The following is a 22,787-nucleotide window of genomic DNA, read 5'->3' as shown; positions in this document are numbered from 1 at the left end:
TTTCACACATGAAATCATTAACAGTTATCAATTCCCATATAATCCCAAGGAGAAGTAATGTGGATCTACTTACGAACCTTTTCACCATCAATTCCTTGCTCTCCAGCTGACCCAGGCTCACCCTAGACAACATGACAGAAAACATCTGAAATTTTACATCCTTGTACTATTCAGGCATTATTAGATTCACCAGTGTAATGGAGTTCTATCATATGTCATCCTTGCCCAGTTCTAGTTGTTTGAGCAGGTTTTTATAGATCATAACCATGTTATGATGCCAATCAAGTAAAGCTATGTTTAGAATTAATGCTTCGTGTTGCTAGATTTGAACACTTCATCCAGCCAGGCACCGCAGTAGAGGTGCAGCAGGTACTGTTTCTGCTTCACAGAACTTCCAGGGTCCCAGATTCAATCCTGAGTTCAGATCCCTGCCTGTGTGGGTGTTACACCTCGACCAGTCCGGAGCCGTGCCACAGTGCCCTCTGCTGGCCGAGGTGTAACAGTGGGGTTTTTAATGTTATCCCTGTGTTTAGTTGGGCTTTGTGCAGGTGCTCTGGTTTCCTCCCATCTCACAAAAACTGGCTGCTCTAAACTGCCTCCAGGATGGAATGACTGTGTTAATGTGTGTGTCTGCAGGGTACCCTGCAATGGACTGGTGTTTCACCCATGGCATATCCCTGCTTGTTCCCAGTGATCCTAGGACAGGATCCAAATCCACAGCAATCATGAACAGGATAAAGTGGTTATTAAAGATGAATGCCATACAGACTTCATATAAATCCATAATGAACTTTTTCACACTATCTGTTGTTACCCAAATGAGGATGGGTTCCCTTCTGAGTCTGGTTCCTCTCAAGGTTTCTTCCTCTTAAAACATCTTAGGGAGTTTTTCCTTGCCACCGTCGCCACTCAGTGGCTTGCTCAGTTGGGATAAATTCACACCTTTAATATCTGTATACCATGTTGATATTTCTGTAAAGCTGCTTTGAGATAATGTCTATTGTAAAAAGCGCTATACAAATAAAATTGAATTGAATTGAATTGAATGCATGACTGGATAAATGAATGAAATAGTTAATTCTATCATATTATGTTTTTTGGTAAATAGATTACATCAGTAACTGCTCTCCAAGTGAATCCTCCCAGCAGTAATGCTCTTCTAGTTTACTTAGCTCAGACTTGAAACAGACCAGTGAAAACCCCCTTCTACATTTCAATATTGTTCTCATCAACTGCTCCTAACTAAACAATGTAAAAGATTATGCCTTTGAAGTATTGAAGTCTCAAAAAAAATTGACAATACTAACATTAATTATTGATTATTCTGACATTATTAATGTGTTGTGGGAGGGGACCACTTTACAAATTTTTTGTTTCATTGGAAGAAGAAGAAAAAATGCTACACATTTGATATGCCAAACAAACAAAAAAATGGTGGGTGCAAAGTGTTGACCCACTTTTGAAGTGCAGCATGACAGTTTGTCATTTGTATACACACAACAGTTTCACATTTACTCCAGGCTATTTCAGTATGCAATGTAAGCCAGTTTCGCCATTAGAGTTCAAAATGTTATTTGGTGGCTTTGGTAACATGCCAAGGCTCTTTGGACCCGCAAATGATACTCACCTTATTCCCTGGATGACCATCTAAGCCAGGCATGCCAGCAATGCCCATGTCACCCTGAAAAAAACCATTAGTCTTAATGAATGACCCACAAAACACAACCATAGACAATTTCCCTTCAAAGCACAGTCCCAAATATCATAATAAATTTTGGTATTTGCAGTCTGGATTAATGAACATCACACCTGCTGTTATGAGTATTACCTGCATATTTATAACTCATAAGTGCTTAGAATATCTCAATCCAACAGACTAGAAATACAGTCATGTGAAAAAATAAGTACACCCCATAGAAATTGTTGGCACTTTTTATAATATATATATATATATATATATATATATATATATATATATATATATATATATATATATATATATATATATTTGGACAAGCAAACATTTGATCATCTTTGAAACAGTTCTGAGTTTGCCATTCTGAGTTTTGGCTTTTTATTTACCACTTTGACTTCGATTCTGACTACCCCTGCCTAGTTTTGCCTGTTTCCTGATTGCCTGACTTCTGCCTGTTTATTGACTATGGATTTCTCCCTTACCCTTGGACTTTGTTGATATTAAATCTGCCAAACCTGCGCTTGCTTCCATCGCAGCCTCCGTTACGTGACAGTGGCTAAGCCAGTACTGTTCGGAGTTTGATATCTTCCATCAAGACAAAAAGATTTTTTACGAGGGACTTGAGTTTGTTTTAAATAATTATAATGCTCTAAAGAATGTATCATTATGGGGGATTTTAATACGGATATATGTAAAAGAATAGGGGGATAATTATAATAGAGTTCGGGAAGGTGGGGAAAGTACCATAGACCTCATTCTGGTGTCTGATATAAAGTATATTTCTCAGAAAGGAGTAATAGAACATGGCATTAGCGATCACTATATTATCTTCTGTACAAGGAAATGTAGTAAATAAAAATTTTGTAATCATAAAACAGTATGGTCTAGATCGTTAAAAAATATAGCATTGAAATATGTAAAGATCAACTTAAGAGAGTTAAATGGAATTAAATTTGCAATACCTCAATAGTTGATGATGCTTGGACACATTTTAAAGTTTTATTTCTTAAGGTATTTTATGGAATTGTCCCCCTTAGACAGGTGAGAGTGAAGCAAAGATCAAGTCCTTGGATGAATCAGGAAATAATGGAATTATTAAAAAGCAGGAATAAGGCTCTTTCAACTCATAGGAGAACTAAGAAATCACAGGATTATGAAAAACTTAAAGCACTCAAAAATTTAGGTCAGAAGACTATAAAGGAGGCAAAAAGTAATTTTATAAAGGAACAAATTCAAGTAAATAAGGAAGATCCTAAATATTTGTGGAAGCTGCTGAACAGGTTCTAATAAACTGGTAAATCGAAGTTTACTGCATCAAAATTAGGATTAGATATAGATGGGGAGATAGAATTTGATAAAAGTAGATTTGCTAATTTTTTGCCTCACAGCGCCAGGGTGGGGGGTTCGATTCCTGTGGCTCTGTGTATGCGTAGTTTGCATGTTCTCCCCGTGCTGTGGGGGTTTCCTCCGGGTACTCCGGTTTCCTCCCCCAGTCCAAAGACATGCATGGTAGGTTGGTTGGCATGTCTAAAGTGTCCGTAGAATGGGTGTGTGAGTGTGTGTGTGTGATTGTGTGCCTGTCCAGGGTGTACCCCGCCTTGTGCCCGATGTGCCCTGGGATAGGCTCCAGGTTCCTGGTGACCTTGAAAAGGATTAAGTGGTATAGAAGATGGATGGATAGATTTGCTAATAAATTGAATAAATTTTTTTCATCACTTGCAAAGAGCTTAGTGGATAGGCTAAGGAATTGATTTTGTCAAGAGATTTTATCAAAAAAAGATAGAGATCAAAAAAAGAAGATGGAGAGTTTATCAAAAAAAAAGGTGTTGCCTAACTCTTTCGTTTTTACTACAGCGACAGTTCATACAATTTCTAATATCTTAGAAGATCTTCAGGTGTCTAAGTCAACTGGGCTTAACAGAATTCCAGCTAGATTTTAAGAGATGCTGCATATATGTATAGCTCCAACTGTTACATTTACTGTGAATCTTTCTTTAGAAAAGGGTACACTCCCATCTGACATGAAGATAGCTAAGGTCATTCCTTTATACAAGAAATGAAATAGATACGATCCTGGAAATTACCTTCCAGTCTTCATTCTTAGTGTGGCTTCAAAAATTTTAGAAAAGATTGTGTACAAACTGATGTATCAGTATGCATGTGAGAATCATTTAATTTATGATTTTCAATCAGGTTTTAGAAGATCTTATTTGACTGATACTTCTTTAATTTATTTAACAGATTTTATAAGGAAGCAGATTGATGGAAGTAAAAATGTGTGGAATGGTACTCTTGGATCTCCAAAATGCTTTTGACACAATGAATCATTCAATATTGTTAGATAAATTAAGTGTCATGGGTTTTTCAAGTATGGTGATAGCCTGGTTGAACTCTTATTTAGCTGGGAGAGTTCAAAGGATAGAAATTGATGGGATTCTCTCTGAGGAAACAATTATTAATATTGGAGTTCCTCAGGGAAGTGTCTTAGGCCCCATTTTTTCCTCCTATACGTAAATGATATGCAAGCAGTTTGTGACTGCAATTTGTTTTTATATGCTGATGACAGCAAAATACAAGTGATATTAGGTGAGGAGCTATATAAGGTAAAAGCTCTCTGAAAATAAACTCTTATTGCATTTAATTAAATCAGAATCCATGTTATTTGGGTCTAAACTGAACAAGGTTCCTAACATGTCTGTCAACATAGGGGATTGTGTAATATCAAGCAGAACTACTGTTAATTATCTTGGTTGTGCCTTGACAATGATTTAAGTGGTGCTAGTATGGCTATGAAAACTTAAGGTAAGGTTAATGTTTGAACAAAATTTCTTGCTAGATATGTTAGTTTTCTGGATAACCAAAATTTAAAATTACTTGCATCATGTTTAGTGCAATGTTATTTTGAGTACACATGCATTTCATGGATGTCTGATCTGTCTTGTGTATGGTTGGAAAAGTTACAGAAATCTCCAAATAAATTGATATGGTTGGTTTTAGGTTTTAGTAGTTTTACACATGTTGATGTATCCCATTTTAGACATCTGGATTGGTTACCTATAGAAAGCAGAGTAGCATATTTTAATACATATTTGTCTAGGGTATGTGAGAGACATTTTTATAATACTAAGTCTCATGGATATTACATTATATAATTTTAAAACTATGTGTGGTCGTAGGAATACTCAGAGGCTCAATTGTGGAATAAGTTGCCCCTGGATGTTAAAAGTATTTCAAATATGGTTAGTTTAGTTCGAAAGTCAAACGTTGGTTATTAGATAGGTTTTTTTTAGTGATGAATATGTATTGTGTATTGTGTGGATGTTAAATTGTGATTGTAAATTTTGCAAATGTGGAAACATATTGTAGCTTTGTATTTTAGTAAGCAATGCCAAAGTAACCTGTCACTAGGAGTGAAGTTTGTTCTTTACATCAATGACTGCAATGGAAACACGTTTATTAACTTTATTGTGCTATCCTTGACAAATGAGTGTATTTTACTATTTTTTTTGTCTAATACGTAAATCAAATCAAATCAAACAGTCTGCATACCCTGAAGGGGTCTTCATTGTTGCTAGAGTTTTTAACCTCTTGGCAGTGTAAATGTAGTGCCTGATGGGATTCCAGGAAGAGTGCTCAGAGACTCTGCCCATCAGCTTGCAGAAGTGTTTACCAGCATCTGTAATTGGTCCCTGTCACAATTATACCAGTGCCAAAACAAACCAACATCACCTGCCTAAATGACTATATACCATAGGCGCTCACTCCCATCATAGTAAAGTGCTTTGAAAGACTGGTTTTAAAGCACATCAAATCCACCCTTCCTCCCACCCTGGACGAGCACCAGTATGCCTACAGAACAAAAAGATCCACTGAGGATGCTATTAACACAGCTCTCCACACTGCTTTGATCCACCTTGAACAGAATGGGACATACGTGAGAATGCTATTTATAGATTACAGAGAGGCCAACATTACTGTCCCCAGCAAGTTAGTCACCAAATTGCTCGACCTGGATCTTAGAAACTCACTGTGTACATGGATCAAGGACTTTTTATCTAACTGCCCACAGACTGTCAGACTTGGTCCCCACCTTTCTAAAAGTCTGACACTCAGTACTGGCGCACTGCAATTCTGCGTACTTAGTCCTCTTCTTTGTCTCTACACATATGACTGCATCCCCACAAATGCCACAAACACAATCATCAAATTTGCAGATGACAGGACAGTGATTGGATTAATTACAAATGGGGATAAGACAGCTTATAGAGATGAAGTCTGCAAGCTTATTGGATGGTGTACAGAAAACAGTCCATCACTGAACATAAAAAAAAAACCCAAAGAACTCATTATAGACTTCAGGTGACGCCACGAGGACCCGGCTCCTCTAAACTCGCTTTAAGTTTCTGGGAACACACATCACTGAGGACTTCACATGGTCAGTGAACTCTGCTGCCTTGGTTAGTAAGGCACGACAGAGGCTTTATTTTCTAAGGACGCTCAGAAAAGCAAACCTGTCTGGGGAGTTATTTATGCCTTTCTACCACTGCTCCATAGAGAGTGTACTAACATACTGTGTTACAGCATGGTATGGAAACTCTTCAGCAGATTTATAAGAAGAGCTTTCCAGAGAGTTACAAGTGCAGCACAGACAATAATTGGACTTCCTCTGCCCTCCCTGGGTGACACCATCAGATCACGTTGCCACGTAGGACTAACATCATTCTGAAGGATGCAACTCATCCTTATCACCAGCTCTTCTCTCTCTGCTGGGAGAGAGAGAGAGAGAGAGAGAGAGAGAGAGAGAGAGAGAGAGAGAGAGAGAGAGAGAGAAATAGATAGATAGATAGATATGTGTGTACTCATTTTTTAACATCTTTTTTAAAAAATATGTACTCGTTCTTTCGCCTATATTCTTAAATTGTACGTATTTATTTTTTATATGATTGTATGTGTGGATTAAGTGTATCTTTTCTTTTAGGAGCTGCACAACAAATTTTATTGTTCATCCAACATGCAATGACAATAAAGGCATTCAATTCAATTTCAAATAATTTTGAGATCTTTTTAAATCCCTTGTCAGACTCATCGGCATCCATAGACTCTTTTCTGAAGTCCTTATAGAACTCTTTAGATCTTGGCATGATGACACCACACACCTCAATAGCAAAGGGAACACCAGACATTAGATATGAGAGGGGTATAAATAAGACAGGTTCCATCTGCACTCCCTAAGCAGGTTCTAATCACTGGAACCCAATCTTGAACACCTGATTCTAATTTAATGGATTTGATGGTGTGATAAATGTAGGGGTGTACTTACTTTTTCCATGTGACTGATCTGTTTTTTGTTCATTTAAATTATGAAATTTACTACAAAATGTAAATTTTGTGTCATTTGATAGTGTATCAACTTTATCAAATGTTTTCTTGTCTATATATGTATAAAAAAGTTTTATAAAACAGTTTCTGTGGGGTTTACTTATTTGTTCACATGACTGTATTTTGGATGATATGGTAACCATTAATGATTCAGAGCTTTTAAAGTTCCTGTGAAATCATTTCCATAGTTTCTTACTGTTATCTACCTGAATTTAACACCAACTGCAAAAGAAAGAATCTGACCAATTAGGCTATACCATACTTGCTATTGGTAATGTAATTAGACATCTGTTTATATCAGCTCCCATTTTACCCCAGCCACAGAAACCAAAGTGATATCTTTCTCAATGAGCATCTTTATGCTTTAGCGTAGCTGCACTATGTCACGGATTTCCCCTTGTGCTGAGCACCAGAGCACATGTGTTTTGTTATGGTTTATATCTTTTCTCTGCCAGTCTTGTTATTGGTTGTCTCCCTCACATGTCATCATTATTCACAGCTATTACTGTTTTACTGTTGATTACATTCATTATTCAAACCCTTTGTGCATCTTTGATCAATGCGAAGTATTGTGTGTTCCAGTGTTTTCCACCAGACCTGTACTAAGCCATTTAACCAAATTTTTCGTTTCGTGGTTTTGATCTTGTTTATAGCCTCATGTTTCTCGATTCTTGTCTAGTTCATGTTGTTTGCCGATCATCCAACCCCTCGCTTGTTTTTTGACCATGTTTTTGCATTTTGTATTGGATTTGCCTGCCTGCATCTCTTCTAATAAAGCTCTTTACTGCACTTGCATCTGTCTATTATCCATTAAATGACACACTATAAAACGGCCAAAGAAAAACTGTGAACACATATACCTTCTCCCCAGGAATACCAGGATACCCATTAGTTCCTGAATCCCCCTGGAAAAGAGAGATGGGTCATTTAGTGGAAAAAAACATTTTTGCAGCAGGCATGCACTAGTACAGCTGTTGACGATATCTTTTTAACACAGTGGCCAGCAGCTGCAGAGTGGGATAATATTACTTGATAATTGGGAGAGTACATGCCCTGGGCCAACAGTGACCTTCTTGGACATGGTTGACTGTGCTGGAGTCCAGTTACTTGGTGTTAGATATTTAAAGATTCATTTGCCATTATGATGTAATTTTTGTATATATTCTTATATCATCTAATAGTCTTGAGCCAGCATTTAAAAAAAATAATCTAACTACATATAATGTTTAATCTAACTGCTATTCTTTTTTCTTAAAAAATATATATAATTTAAGCCAGTTGTAGGACAAAAATGTTACAGACACTGTCTGAGTTCAAAAACATTAGGATATATAGTATGTTTGTGATGACCTATTTGCTTTAATTACCATTGAAAAATTAGGTTTATTTCTGTGAAATCTGAAACCTATCCATCGTTATACCTAGAGAGTCATCTGCTTGTTCTACTGGTCATATATTCTTATAGTGACATTGATTTGAATGCCACTGGTCAAAATCTCAGGCAGTGTCTACTAAAAAAGCCCACATCTAAGGTAGTATATCAAAATAGATTTACAAATCTCATAGTAAATCAGCACACATTGCTTAGGCTCAGAACATTTAGACATCTCATTGTGACTTGAACTGTAACACTGTTGTTCCTCTCTTTTGAATCTACTAAAACCAAAACAAGCAACACGTTTGAAAAACGCCTACATCCCAAACCACAGCATAATTACACCACTGACCTCAAAGGCCATCTATTTTTACTGAACATAGCAGCATGTACTTTCTAATGGATTTCTTGTATTCTGTGTCCAGTATCTACTTTTTCTTTGAGACTCTGTGATTGGAACAAAATCAGCATTTGCCCTGAGAATTCACAGGCACATATCTATGTGGCAGGTAAGCCTTTTGACTTGTCTGGTTGTATTACACTTACTTGGATGAATGATGCACTGTGTATACAATATTCCCCCTTACCAAGCATATTCTGACTATAAATAATGTACATGAACATTCTGTATTCAGTAAACATCAGCTAAGGATGGAAATTGCAGTGGTGCTTTAAAGTTTGTAAACTCTTTAGAATTTTCTGTAAATCTGCATAAATATGACTGTGTTCTCCTGATGGTAAACTCATGAACCTTAACATTAACAAGTGAGAGAGGTCTTTAGTTGTTTATAATTTACCCTGGGTTCCTTTGTGGCCTAATGGACTATTACACATCTTGCTCTTTGTTGGTCGACCACATCTTTGTTGGTCGACCACTCCTGGAGAGGATAACAGTAGTCTTGAAGTTCCTCCATGTATACACAATCTGTCAGACTATGGATTGGTGGAGTCCAAACTCTTTAGAGATGGTTTTGTAACCTTTTCCAGCCGATGAGCATCAACAACTCATTTTCTGAGGTCCTCAGATATTTCCTTTGTTTGTGCACTGGCACAAACATGCACTTCCACAAACATGTGTTGTGAAGATCAGACTCTGATAGATCCATGTTCTTTAAATAACTTTCATGCACCACTGCATACAATTTTTCATCCTTGGCTGATGTTTACTGAATACAGAATGTTCATATACATTATTTATAATCATAATATGCTTGGTAAGGAGGAGTAGTGTATACATGTATGTATAACCATATGAATGTACAGACAGGTGGTGTTGGGCCACGACCTCGGAGAATAGCTTCAAATGAGACTTTACATAGAGGCACAGATCCTACAAATCTCTGGAAGGAATTCCTCATTACTGAAGGAATTAACACCGTTCATACAAAAAGATATTTTCTCAATTGGTGTTTTAATGATGTTGGTGGAGAACGTGTCTAACATGTCGGTCTGTTGACTGTTAAGACCATAGCATATGATTTACATAATTTTTATACTCATCAAACCATTCAGTGATCCCTGCACCCTCAGGATAGGATATTATCATACTGGAAGAGACCACACCCATTATAAGACCTACTTTAGCCTCTATAGCACTTGTCAAACTCAAGGCTAGCAGGCCAAACACAACACACTGCCACATTTCATTAAGCCCATGCAAACTTCCAAAAGTAATACTGAATAGGACAAAATTACATCTTATAAAACCATATCTAGACTTCTTTTTATGCTCCTGCATAAAGCTATCACTATGCTCAGCTGGCTAGTAGCTTTCATTCAGGAATGGAAAAATGCATGATTCTGATTGGTTCCTGTGTCTCACCATAGCAGCTGGTAGCTAATATAATTTGATTAAGCAAATTATGGGACACATTCAAATATGGAATCTGTGGTTATTTTTGCTAATTGATAGAATATAATAATAATAATAATAATAATAATAATAATAATAAAAAAAAATAATAATAATAATAATCAGTTAAAAATGAAAAGCCTTAGTTTATTGCCCTTCAAGAGATCACAAAAATGCTGATGTAGCCAGGGCAAAATTTCAGTTTGACACCCTTGCCCTACAGCATAATGGAGCCACCAGTTTTTCTTATAATTTGTCAACTGTCTGTAATTGTCTGTGTGTTATATACTGTATCTATAGCAGTAGACATAAGTAATGGGCACAAAGTGGAACCATGTTCCACTTAGAATCATGTTCCACCATGGAACCACCACGATGGTTCCACTATGAAATGGAACCTCAACACAAAAGAAGAAGGCACAAAGTTATGCTTTGGTCAACACATGTAGTTCTAAAGGTGCTTTAAAAATAACTAAAATTAAAAATTATTAATAAACAAATAATTACTTTATAAATTGGTATTATAAGCTGTCTTCTTTCAAATTTTTTATCACACTTACATATTTATTTTAGATTGTATGGTGACAATGATAGAAAAAGACAGTCGCTTGGATAACCTAAAGATCACACTTAGTGAAGACAATTTATACTAAAGTCTCATACGTTATTCAGTCAATAACCTTACACGGATATAATATATTTTAAGCTAAAAACTCAAATGAAATTTTTGAAATTAATGCTCATATAATATTTAAAACTAATGCTCATAGTGATGATCCTTTCAACACACTCTGATGTCACTCATAAGAGTATGAATTCCCTTTGAGTCTGGTTCCTTCTAAAGTTTAAAGGGGTCTAAATCTAAATCTGGATTTCTGTAAAGTTGTTTTGTGACAACATCCATTGTTAAAGGCACTACATAGATAAAATGTAATTGAACAGAAGTTTGTTATTACAGTAATCAGTTTATACCTTCTCTCCTTTATCGCCTTTTGTTCCAGGAAATCCAGCCACACCTTGATGACCAGGCTCTCCCTTCAGAAAACCAAAAGGTAAGCAAAGCAACTTATAAAAAAGGAAATTTTTGGTTAGACAACTAGCCAAATTCAAAGAAGCATTAGAGGAGATCAGTGTAATTGTATTAGTGAAATTTTATCAGTGATGATGTGCATGTCTTTATGCAAACAGCTCCTCATTCATGTTCAATTACTGCAAAATCATTTCAACTCCTAATTCTGGTTGTTATCCAGGAAATGAAGTTTAACATAAAATGTGATTTAATTAAACATTTATTTTACATGCAGCATCAGTTTTTAGCTTGTGCACAGAAGAGACAGCTAACACTAGGGCTGCAACGAACAATTATTTTGATAATCAATTAACCTGTCCATTATTTCTTTGATGAATCGATTAGAGGTTCTCAACCTTTTGTAACTAAAGCCCAGCCCGCCCCCCCCCCCCCAATATTAAAGGAGACCAGGTATAATGATTATCTATTCTGTATAAAATCTATATATATATATATAACCTAATCTATAATCTGTTTTGATAGATAGATAAATAGATAGATAGACAGATAAATAGATAGATAGATTTTTTTTGCTTTTGTGTTTTTATACTTTTTAAAATTACTTTTCATGACTTTTCATTATTTTCTTTATAACTTTTATGACTTAAAACTATATAACGGACAGGTATGGAATATGAATTATCAAAAATGTTTCTGAACATTAACTACTTTGAACAAGAGAACTAGGTCGTAATAACGTGTACTATTTTACATGTAAAACATGTTGCATTCCCTTCGTTTTGCATTCTAAAAACATTTGCATACAAATTATGTAAATTGGGACGAAGGGCATGTCTCGTTATCCATGACATTGTTAAATCAATCAGTGGGACACCTGCACATGATCAATGGAATGTGCTGCTCCAGCTCTCAGCCACTCACTGAACAGAGCAGACTCAGAGAGAGGTGTGAGTGCAGCGGGAAAGCAAGACTTCGCACTTGCAGGACAGTACTGGCAACATTTGGAAAGTTTGCACACAAAAAAAAAAGTCGCTAAAGGGGTCTAAAAAGTCACTAAGTTGGCAACACTGGTCTGCACTGACAGCTAGATAAAAGGCTAAGCTCCGCCTCTCCCCAGCAAAAAGAAAAAGCAGACGGAGAGGGAATACAGGGTTTTTCATTTATTCACATTCTATTTGAAAAGCAATAAAATACAACAAGTGCCCAAATGATGCCGTCTGTGTTTTTTTTCTTGAAAACAATTTCTGCAGACACACAAACATTCATTCATCTGAACACAGTAGCAATGCTTTATTCTGTAAATGTATGACATGTCTTACATTTACATACAATTACATGTTATAATCCCATTACAATTACTGCTCTCAATTACTTTTGTTTCTAAATATAGCAGCAACAACATATTTGATCAAAATTAATATTTTAGTCAGAGTTATTGCACTTCCTTTCTATTGTGTGGTGACGTGCTATTTCTATTGAAACGCATGCGTGGACTCAAGCTCATTCAGTGAAGTTTAATGGAGACTCGCTTCCTGTCGGGATGAGCCTTTATGTAAAATGGAAATCCTGCCATGAATTTCTAACATTTACAGATAAGAATATAAAGGTAAAAATGTAATTTCTGCACTGAAGAAAACAAGTCTGGAACACATTAAACAGCACACGCATCTGTCGCAGCATCTGACATAACAAGCCACGTTAATACAATTACGAGTTTGATTGAAGTGCTTAATAAAAAACACCCATGTTTTGGACGACCTTGATCATGCGCTTTTCCCGCAGCAGCTCACCCTGTGACCTCCGCTGTTTTTCAGATGTGTTTTATTCATAGGAATGCGTTTTTCACCATCATGCTATGACATCACTGATGGGAGTGTTATCCACAGTGACGTCACAGACCCAACTAATCAGTTATGAAATTCGTTGTTGATTATTTTAATTACCAATTATTATCGATTTTATCAATTAGTTGTTGCAGCTGTAGATAACACATCTCATTGCTAGCAACTGAGGATAACGACAGTTAAAGTTACCTTCTCTGCCCGGCATTGGCATTGATCAGAGGGCTGTTGGGTTGGCGTGAACAGCATTTGGCGGCGGTAATCCGTGAGCAGTAGGGAAGAGGTAGGAGCATGGGCTTCTCTAACACCACACTAGTCAAACAGAACAAAAGCTGATCATTCTTGAAACTCAAAGCTTACCTCTTGAATTTGAAATCAAACTAAACTACTGACTACTAAACTGTGAAAGAAAAGGCACAAAAGCAGAAATAGAATTTGTTTTGTTTGGTGCTCATATAACATCAAACAAATCACACAAGTAAACTGCTATTTTAAAATTATTTTAAGGGTCCTTGCCGACATGCTGGAAGTGTTGATGACAGCATCAAAAGAAGATGCCGTGGCAAATAGAACCGATTTATAAGCCAGCATTCATCCTCCAAAAAAAATAATAGGGGTCTTTAAGCATCCTTTCTGTCATAAGCATGACCATAACCTTCTGTGAGCTGAGGCATTTGTTCATGGCTTACAGCTATGTGCAGACAGACTGGCCCATCCTCCATTTATACAATAGCATTTCTTTTGTTATAATTGAATCATTAGTTTTATTTGTCATCATTTATTGGTTTGTGTTGGCTAACATTCTTTATTTTTCACAAAGTTTACTCAGTGGTACTGTTGGTCCCTGACTAGCATGAGGTCCACTAGCATGAGGATGTGTTTTTGAGACTACAAAACAGTTCTGTAAGTCACTCTGGATAAGGATGTCTGCAAATTCTATAAATGTAATAAAAAATGAGCAATTTAAACTTGACAGTATATAGTAATCCTTATATAAAATCAATGAAATCCATTCAAATTACATGATGTAAAGTCAATCAAGTTGAGGTTTTGTCATAATTTCCCCTCATGCTAAGTGCTGGAGCATGCAGTGTGCTTTGTAGCTCAAAGAGCGAGGGCGCGCATCTGGGTTTGCAAGTGACTTTGTTTATATTCTGCATCTGTTATGATTTCTGTCCTGTCTCCGCCCCTGTATTGCCATTGGTTGTTTACCTTATGTGCATCATTGTTCTCAGCTGGTTTGTGTTTCAACCCTGATTACATTTGTGATTTAAACCCCTCGTGTGTCTATATGCTTCGTGAGATATTACACTCAGTTGCCATAGTCTGTGTCATGTACCAAGCCTTTATTCCTTGCTTTATGTTTCATGGTTTTGATCCAGTTCTCATCCTCCTTATTTGAGTCTTGTCTTAGTCTATTTTATCCTGTTTGCTGATCGCCTGACCATTTGCCTGTTTTGACCACACTATTGTTTCACACTTTGGATTTGTCTGTCTATATCTCCTATAATAAAGCACTTAACTGCACATACATCCTGCATCTCCTCCTTTGCAAACCGTGACAGGTTTGTATGATAGTCATAACTGTAAATTTATACTCACTCAGGGGCAGGATATGAATGTTGCAGGGAGGGGTTCTTCAAAATTATAGGATTTTCATGAATAGGCCTTCCAAATTTCTTGCAGAAGTGCTCTTACGAACAATTTATGAATAAATCCGTTCATATCCAGCTAGACAAATGAGGCATGTTTTAAAAGTTGCTTTAGTTCCTTTAAAAAAAATAGGTTTTAGAAAGTTTAAGTAATAAAAGTTACTTTTCACATGAAAGCATGACATTATTACATTTCATCAGTTTCAGTACTTTTTAATACTACTTTTTTTTTTACTTTTACTTAAGTACATTAGAAGTAAATACTTCCAGTACTAAATGCTAAGATTTTGACACATTATGCTTAAGTGAATGTATAGAAAATGTAAGTGCTTTTTCCATCACTAATTCTGATTCTTTGATTCAATTTCCATGGCATATACTGCCTCCTACAAAAGTATTGGGACAGCAAGGTCAATCCTTTTGTTTTTGCTATACACTGAAGACATTTGGGTTTGAGATAAAAAATGAATATAAGACGATAGATCAGAAATTAATTTGCTGATATTTACATCTAAACGTGCTAAACATCTAGATGTGTTGAACATGGCAACTTTGGTGGCAGACCACCCAATTTTTAGGTGAGTAAAAGTATCAGAACTAGGGCTGTGATGGTGCCAGCTTTTTCCACCGCGGTGATTAATTACTAAACCACCATGGTGAGCGGTGAAATTTATATCACTATATAATATAATTATAATTATATATAATTTTATAGGCTTAAATTAAATATAAACCTAAATATAAAAAACTTAATTAGGCTTTACTTTAGCACTTCCGTCAGTGAAACAACTCAATACAGCCTTGTTGTGTCATGTTGTTGCAATGAGAAACAGCCTGAGGGTGCTGTGGGATACGATATTGTGACTGACCCACAAAGGGAAGAAGTGAAGAAGTGAAACACAGCCGCACGTTTCTCTGACTAATACTTTATTTCTTTTACAAGTGTAGTATACCACAAGCCTATAAAACTTTGAAAGAAATACCAGTAGGATAGAAACCTTAATAAATATGTTACAAATCTAAATATTAAATAAAATAAAAAACATGGCTCGGTGACATGCCTGGAGATCGCTCCTGAGATTTGTAGTGTTTGCCTGTTTAACACTTCCTTTTTTCCCCACAAAGCAAACATATGGCTTCACCAAATTTATTGGTTCACCTCTCTTGTTAGACATGAATCTAAAATATTCCCAGATTGCCAATATAACATTTTGCTCCCCAACAAGATCGGCTGCAGCAGCAGAACCCGAAGTGAAATCGCAGAATTTGCCTGACTGGATTTTGCCGCACTCAAACAAAACCACGACAAAATAAGACATAATTTATGTATTAACATAAAATCTCCCACTATATGGTAGGCTATAAATACAAATTAATATTGCAACGGTTATTATTGTTACACTTGTATACAAAACATTGTACTTTGTACTTATCATGGTGCCCACTCAAGCAGAAACATTAACTTGGCGTGTAAAGTGACACCACTGCAGGCACTCCACCACCACGGTGGTAGTTTGTCATGGCCACCGTCACAGCCCTAATTGGAACCGCTAGTTTTAAAATAATTTAAAGTAAATAACACTTCATATTTGTGGCATATCCCTTGTTTGCAGTAACTGCATGAAGCCAGCAACCAGCTAACATCACCAAACTGTTAGTTGTTGTTTGTTTTGGGGGTTTCTCCCTTCAGTCTCCTCTTCAGGATATAAAATGCATGCTGATTTGGGTTAAGGTCTGATGACTGACTGCCAGTCTAAGACCTTCCACTAATTTCCTCTTATGAAGTCCTTTGTTATATTAGCAGTGTGTCATTGTCTTGCTGCATGATGAAGTTCCTCCCAATAAGACTGGATGCATTTCTCTGTAAATTGACAGACTGAATGTTTCTGTAAACTTTTTAATTCATTCTGTTCCTACAATCATATTGAGCCTGTTCCATAAACAGCCATTCAAGCCCAACTAATCACACTACCTCCATATACATGCCTACCTCTATTTCTTGGAGCATGAGCAGACCTTTTCTTTCTCCACACTTTGGCCTTTTCATCACTTTGGTAGAGGTTAATATTTTTTCCAGAACTTTTGTTTCCAGAACTTTGTATTTCTTTGTGAATTTGAATCAGGCCATCTGATTCTTACTGCTGATGAGTGGTTTGCATCTTGTGTTATGGCCTGCTCTCCAACTACTTCTGCTCTCCAAGTCTTCTTCAAATGGTGGATTGTGATACCACGCCTGCCCTGTGCAGGTTGTTGATAATGTCATTGATTGTTGTTTTTGGATTTTTCTTCACAGTTGTACCAATGATTCTGTCAAATGCTGTTGTTTTCCTTGGTCGACCTGTTTGATGTCTGTTTATTAGTACACCAGTGGTTTCTTTCTTTTTCAGGACATTTTAAATAATTGTATTGTCTATGTCCAATGCTTTTGCCTCTGCTCAATTTCCCTCTTTTCTCAGCTCCAAAAAGGTTTCCTATTCTCCTATAGACAGCTCTTTCATCTTCTTGTTGGTTTATCCTTTTTAACACATGCAGTATTCACAGACAAAACTCAGTGCTCAAGCAAAGAGTAGACATTCAGAGCTATTAATTGTATGAACAATGAATCTACAGGGCACACCTGGGCAACAAGAAACATTATGATACACAGCTGTATATTTCAGCAAAGCCAAACAACAATCAGCAGCTTAATAAAGTTGATGAATATGTAAAGGACATTAGACATTGGATGCTTATTAACTTCCTTTTACTTAATTCTGACAAGACAGAAGTACTTGTATTAGGACCACGTGCAGCTGTTACATCCGTAACTCTGGATGGCCTTTCTGTTTTGTCATGTGCAGCAGTAAAAGACCTTGGTGTGATTATTGACCCCAGTCTTTCATTTGACGCTCATGTAGATAATATTACTAGGATAGCCTTCTTTCGTCTCAGAAATATTGCTAAGATAAGAAATATGTCACTACATATTGCAGAAATATTAGTTCATGCTTTCGTCACCTCTAGGTTGGATTAGTGTAATGCCTTACTGTCTGGTTGTTCCAGGAGGTGCATAAACAAGCTCCAGTTAGTCCAGAATGCAGCTGCTTTACTAGAGTCCTTACTAGAGTCCTTACTAGAGTCCTTACTAGAACCAGAAAGTATGACCACATCACCCCTATCTTATCTACACTGCATTGGCTCCCAATAAAATTTTGCATTGATTATAAAATACTACTATTGACCTATAAAGCACTGAATGGTCTCGTGCCACAGTACCTGAGTGAATTTTTGGTCTTCTATGATCCGCCATGCTTACTTCGTTTAAAAGGTGCAGGCTATTTGTTGGTACCTCAAATAGTGAAGGCTACAGCAGGGGGAAGAGCTTTCTCTTACAAAGCCCCACAGTTATGGAACAGCCTTCCAGTTAGTGTTTGGGACTCAGACACAATCTCAGTGTTTAAGCCTAGGCTGAAAACATGTTTGTTTACTCAAGCTTACCATGAATAGACTTTCTTTTACGCAAAGTACACAGTCTTATCCATTACGGGATAGTAAGCATACCTAACAAATCACTCCCACTCTTTACCTTCGTGTCCCTCTCTCCTTCGGTCAAGCCACACATGATTTTATGGAGATGACAGGGAGACCCTTTCTGCTCTCCGGACCTACCTGATCCATTCTGATGCCCTACTGCTGGATGGAGCTCTCATCAACTGGATGCTACATTCTGCCACTGCGGATGACCCCAAGCAGTGCAGACTGGAGATTGCTGAGGATGGTATAGCTTGAAGTGCCATGGAAATGGTTTTTTGGACCTTAATTCCACATGGACATTCTCGCTATGGTTGCTGGGACTACGGTTGCTGCTATGGGCTGCAATTACCACATACAATTTTGCACTCAATTCTCCTTTAGTGGACTAGTTCAACAAAACAGACTTCATATAAAAACCATAATGAACTTTCCTTTACTTTCACACTATACGTTGTTACCCAGATGAGGATGGGTTCCCTTCTGATTCTGGTTCCTCTCAAGGTTTCTTCCTTATATCATCTGAGAGAGTTTTTCCTTGCCACCGTTGTCACCGGCTTGCTCATTAATGATAATTTTGCACACTTAAAATCTATATCCTGAATTTATATGTTTCTGTAAACCTGCTTTGAGACAATATCCATTGTTAAGCACTATACAAATAAAATTGAACTGAATTGAAGAAACACCTGTCAATCACAATCCAATTTTTTTGATCACTTGAAAAAATGGTGTGCAAACAAAAGGTGCCATGTTATTTAACACATCTAGATGCATCAGGAAATGAAAGTTAAATTACATTGTCTCATATTCATCTTTTGATCTCAAACTCAAATGTCTTCACTGTATAGCAAAATAAAATAATTGGCCTTACTGTTCCAATACTTTTGGAGGAGACTGTGTATTGTCAATGGAATCAGAACCACAGGCATCAGAACCGCAGGCCACAACAGTAACACACATGTATGAGTTTATTAGTAAACTGACTGTTCTCCACAAACTACTTTTAAAAGGTGGCTGTTTTCAATCAAGCAGATGCTGTTGAACAGGGTAACAGGAATTAAATAACATTCTAGTCACTAAACAGATCCGGACATACCACAACCAAAAGCTGTGGATAAACTCTATGGTTCAGTCCATGCTGCTGAGGCTGGAGTGTCACTACACCACTGCTGACACACAGTGCATGTGGCAGGGATTACAAAATATCAAAGACTATCAAGGAAGAAGCAGGGGCATGATCACTGACAGCCACATCACACATGATGAGTTCTATGCCCACGTTGAGCCCCTCAGTACAGAGCCACTGGGGTGTAAGCTGGTTAGTGGGAGCACACAGAAACCCACCATTCACTGTCTCATCTGGAGATGTGACTAAGACTTTCAGGAAAACACGAAAAACTGCTGATCCAAACAACATCCTTGGACGAACACTCAGAACCTGCTCATCAATGCTAGCTGATATCTTTGTGGATATAGTCAACTTATCCCTCACACAAGCCTCAATTCTCACCTGTTTCAAGAAGGCCACCATCATACCACTGCCAAAAAAAACAACAAAGCAACCTGTATCAACAAATACCGGACCATTGCACTGACTCCAATAGTGATAAAGTGCTTTGAGAGATTTGTCATGAGTCACATCCAGCCCACCACAACAGACACTCTGGACCCTCTCCAGATCACACACACCAAACAGGTCCACAGAGGAAGCCGTCAACACAACAATACAAACTGCCCTCACATACCTAAAGAACAAGGACAGCTACGATGCATCCGGAAAGTATTCACAGCGCTTCACTTTTCCCACATTTTGTTATGTTACAGCCTTATTCCAAAATGGATTAAATTATTTTCCTCAAAATCTACAAACAATACCCATAATGACAACGTGAAAGAAGTTTGTTTGAAATCTTTGTAAATTTATTTAAAAAAAAAAAAAAAAAAACATGCACATAAGTATTCACAGCCTTTGCCATGACACTCAAAATTGAGCTCAGGTGCATCCTGTTTCTACTGATCATCCTTGAGATTTTTCTACAACTTGATTGGATTCCACCTGTGGTAAATTCAGCTGATTGGACATGATTTGGAAAGGCACACACCTGTCTCTATACGGTCCCACAGTTAACAATGCATGTCAGAGCACAAACCAAGCCATGAAGTCCAAGGAACTGTCTGTAGACCTCCAAGACAGGATTGTATCGAGGCACAGATCTGGGGAAGGGTACAGAAACATTTCTGAAGCACTGAAGGTCCCAGTGAGCACAGTGGCCTCCATCATTTGTAAATGGAAGAAGTTTAGAAGCACCAGGACTCTTCCTAGAGCTGGCTGCCCGGCCAAACCGAGCGATCGGGGGAGAAGGGCCTTAGTCAGGGAGGTGACCAAAAACCTGATGGTCACTCTGACAGAGCTCCAGCATGTCTCTGTGGAGAGAGGAGAACCTTCCAGAAGAACAACCATCTCTGCAGCACTCCACCAATCAGGCCTCTATGGTAGAGTGGCCAGACGGAAGCCACTCCTCACTAAAAGGCACATGACAGCCCGCCTGGAGTTTGCCAAAAGGCACCTGAAGGACTCTCAGAGCATGAGAAATGAAAGATTGAACTCTTTGGCCTGAATAGCAAGCGTCATGTCTGGAGGAAACCAGGCACCAGTCATTACCTGGCCAATACCATCCCTACAGTGAAGCATGGTGGTGGCAGCATCATGCTGTGGGATGATCTTCAGTGGCAGGAACTGGGAGACTAGTCAGGATCGAGGGAAGGATGAATGCAGCAATGTACAGAGACACCCTTGATGAAAACCTGCTCCAGAGCGCTCTGGACCTCAGACTGGGGCAAAGGTTCATCTTCCAACAACACAACGACCCTAAGTACACAGCCAAGATAATGAAGGAGTGGCTACAGGACAACTCTGTGAATGTCCTTGAGTGGCCCAGCCAGAGCCCAGACTTGAACCTGATTGAATATCTCTGGAGAGATCTGAAAATGGCTGTGCACCGACACACCCCATCCAACCTGATGGCGCTTGAGAGGTCCTGCAAAGAAGAATGGGAGAAACTGCCCAATAATAGGTGTGCCAAGCTTGTAGCATCATATTCAAAAAGACTTGAGGCTGTAATTCGTGCCAAAGGTGCTTCAACAAAGTATTGAGCAAAGGCTGTGAATACTTATGTACATGTGCTTTTTTGTTTTTTATTTTTAATAAATTTGCAAAGATTTCAAACAAACTTTCACATTGTCATTATGGGGTATTGTTTGTAGAATTTTGAGGAAAATAATTAATTTAATCCATTTTGGAATAAGGCTGTAACATAACAAAATGTAGAAAAAGTGAAGCGCTGTGAATACTTTCCAGATGCACTGTATGTTTCAATCCTGTTTATCGACTGTAGCTCCGCATTCAAAACGGTGATTGTGTGGACTCCCAGAACAACACCAGTATCATCAAATTAGCTGATATCAGACTAATAACTGGGTGTGATGAGTCAGTGTACAGGATGAACATGGCTGACCTAGTGAAGTGGTATAAGGACAACAATCTCTCCCTAAAGTTAATAAAACAACAACAAAACGGGAGATGATTGTTGATCCACAAAGGAGAAGTGAGCAGAACTCAGCACTGCACATTGGCGAGATAGAGGTGGAGAGAGTGAGCACTTTCAAATTCCTCTGTGTTCACATCATAGTAGATCTCACTTGGTCTCACAACACTACACTCCTGGTGAAGAAATCTCAGCAATGCATGTACTTCTAGAGAAGGTCAAGGAAATTCGGCTTGCCAAGTAGAATCCTCAGCAGCTTCTATAGGTGTACAATTGAGAGCATCCTCACCAGCTCCATCACAGTCTGGTTTGGAAGCTGCACAGCTCAGGAACTACGTTACAGCAGGTGGTGAAAGCTGACCAAACCATTTCTGGAACAGCCTTACCAATGCTGGAGAGCCTCTACCAGGCCAGGGTCATCAGGATGGCCCACAACATCATTAAGGACAATAGCCACCCCCAACACAGCCTAATCACACTCCTGCCATCAGGCAAACAATACAGGAGTGCAAAAGTAAAAACTACAAGGCTGAAAAACAGCTTTTACCCACAGGCCGTCAGGCTTGTGAACGACTCTTATCCACTATCCCTCCCCAAAACTGCAGACACAGTTTGCCCTCTGATCTTGAGAGTTGCCAAGCTTTACTCCACCCTGCCAACCCCACACACTCCTTTACATGAGACTAATATCATGGACCACTACTTAGCCTACCTCTGCAGGCCTTTTCACATGTTTAAATTGCACACTATCTCTTTTTATAGCATTTACATGAGAACAACATCAGGACCACTACTGAGCCTACCTCTGCAGGCATTTGCACATGTTTACACTGCACACTATCACTTTTTTATTATAGAGTAAGTCTCATGTTTACAATGAACATGTACTACTTTATTTTGCACA

At 37.9% G+C, this 22,787-nt stretch overlaps 1 protein-coding gene across 9 annotated transcripts in view; it reads right to left on the bottom strand.

The window, feature by feature from the left end:
• Positions 1-22,787, bottom strand: part of LOC108260767 (collagen alpha-1(XIX) chain) — a 250,068-nt gene that overhangs the window by 202,794 nt on the left and 24,487 nt on the right. For 7 of the 9 annotated variants that reach the window (XR_008393821.1, XM_017461303.3, XM_047152376.2 and 4 more), the window contains exons 8-12: positions 13,366-13,485; positions 11,275-11,337; positions 7,936-7,980; positions 1,628-1,681; positions 78-122 (exon numbers count right to left, since the gene is read on the bottom strand). Coding sequence is in view for 8 of the 9 variants with exons in the window: in XM_017461303.3 (XP_017316792.1) it covers positions 78-122; positions 1,628-1,681; positions 7,936-7,980; positions 11,275-11,337; positions 13,366-13,485 (327 nt within the window). In the remaining variant the exon portion in view is untranslated. The remainder of the gene's footprint in view (positions 1-77; positions 123-1,627; positions 1,682-7,935; positions 7,981-11,274; positions 11,338-13,365; positions 13,486-22,787) is intronic. The other 2 variants (XM_053677725.1, XM_047152377.2) reach the window with 2 other exon arrangements.

Source organism: Ictalurus punctatus, chromosome 29, assembly GCF_001660625.3.
Source record: "Ictalurus punctatus breed USDA103 chromosome 29, Coco_2.0, whole genome shotgun sequence".
In the NCBI taxonomy this organism is placed as follows: domain Eukaryota; kingdom Metazoa; phylum Chordata; class Actinopteri; order Siluriformes; family Ictaluridae; genus Ictalurus; species Ictalurus punctatus.
Note: the sequence above shows the minus strand (reverse complement) of the source record. Positions and strands in the feature narration are given on the sequence as shown.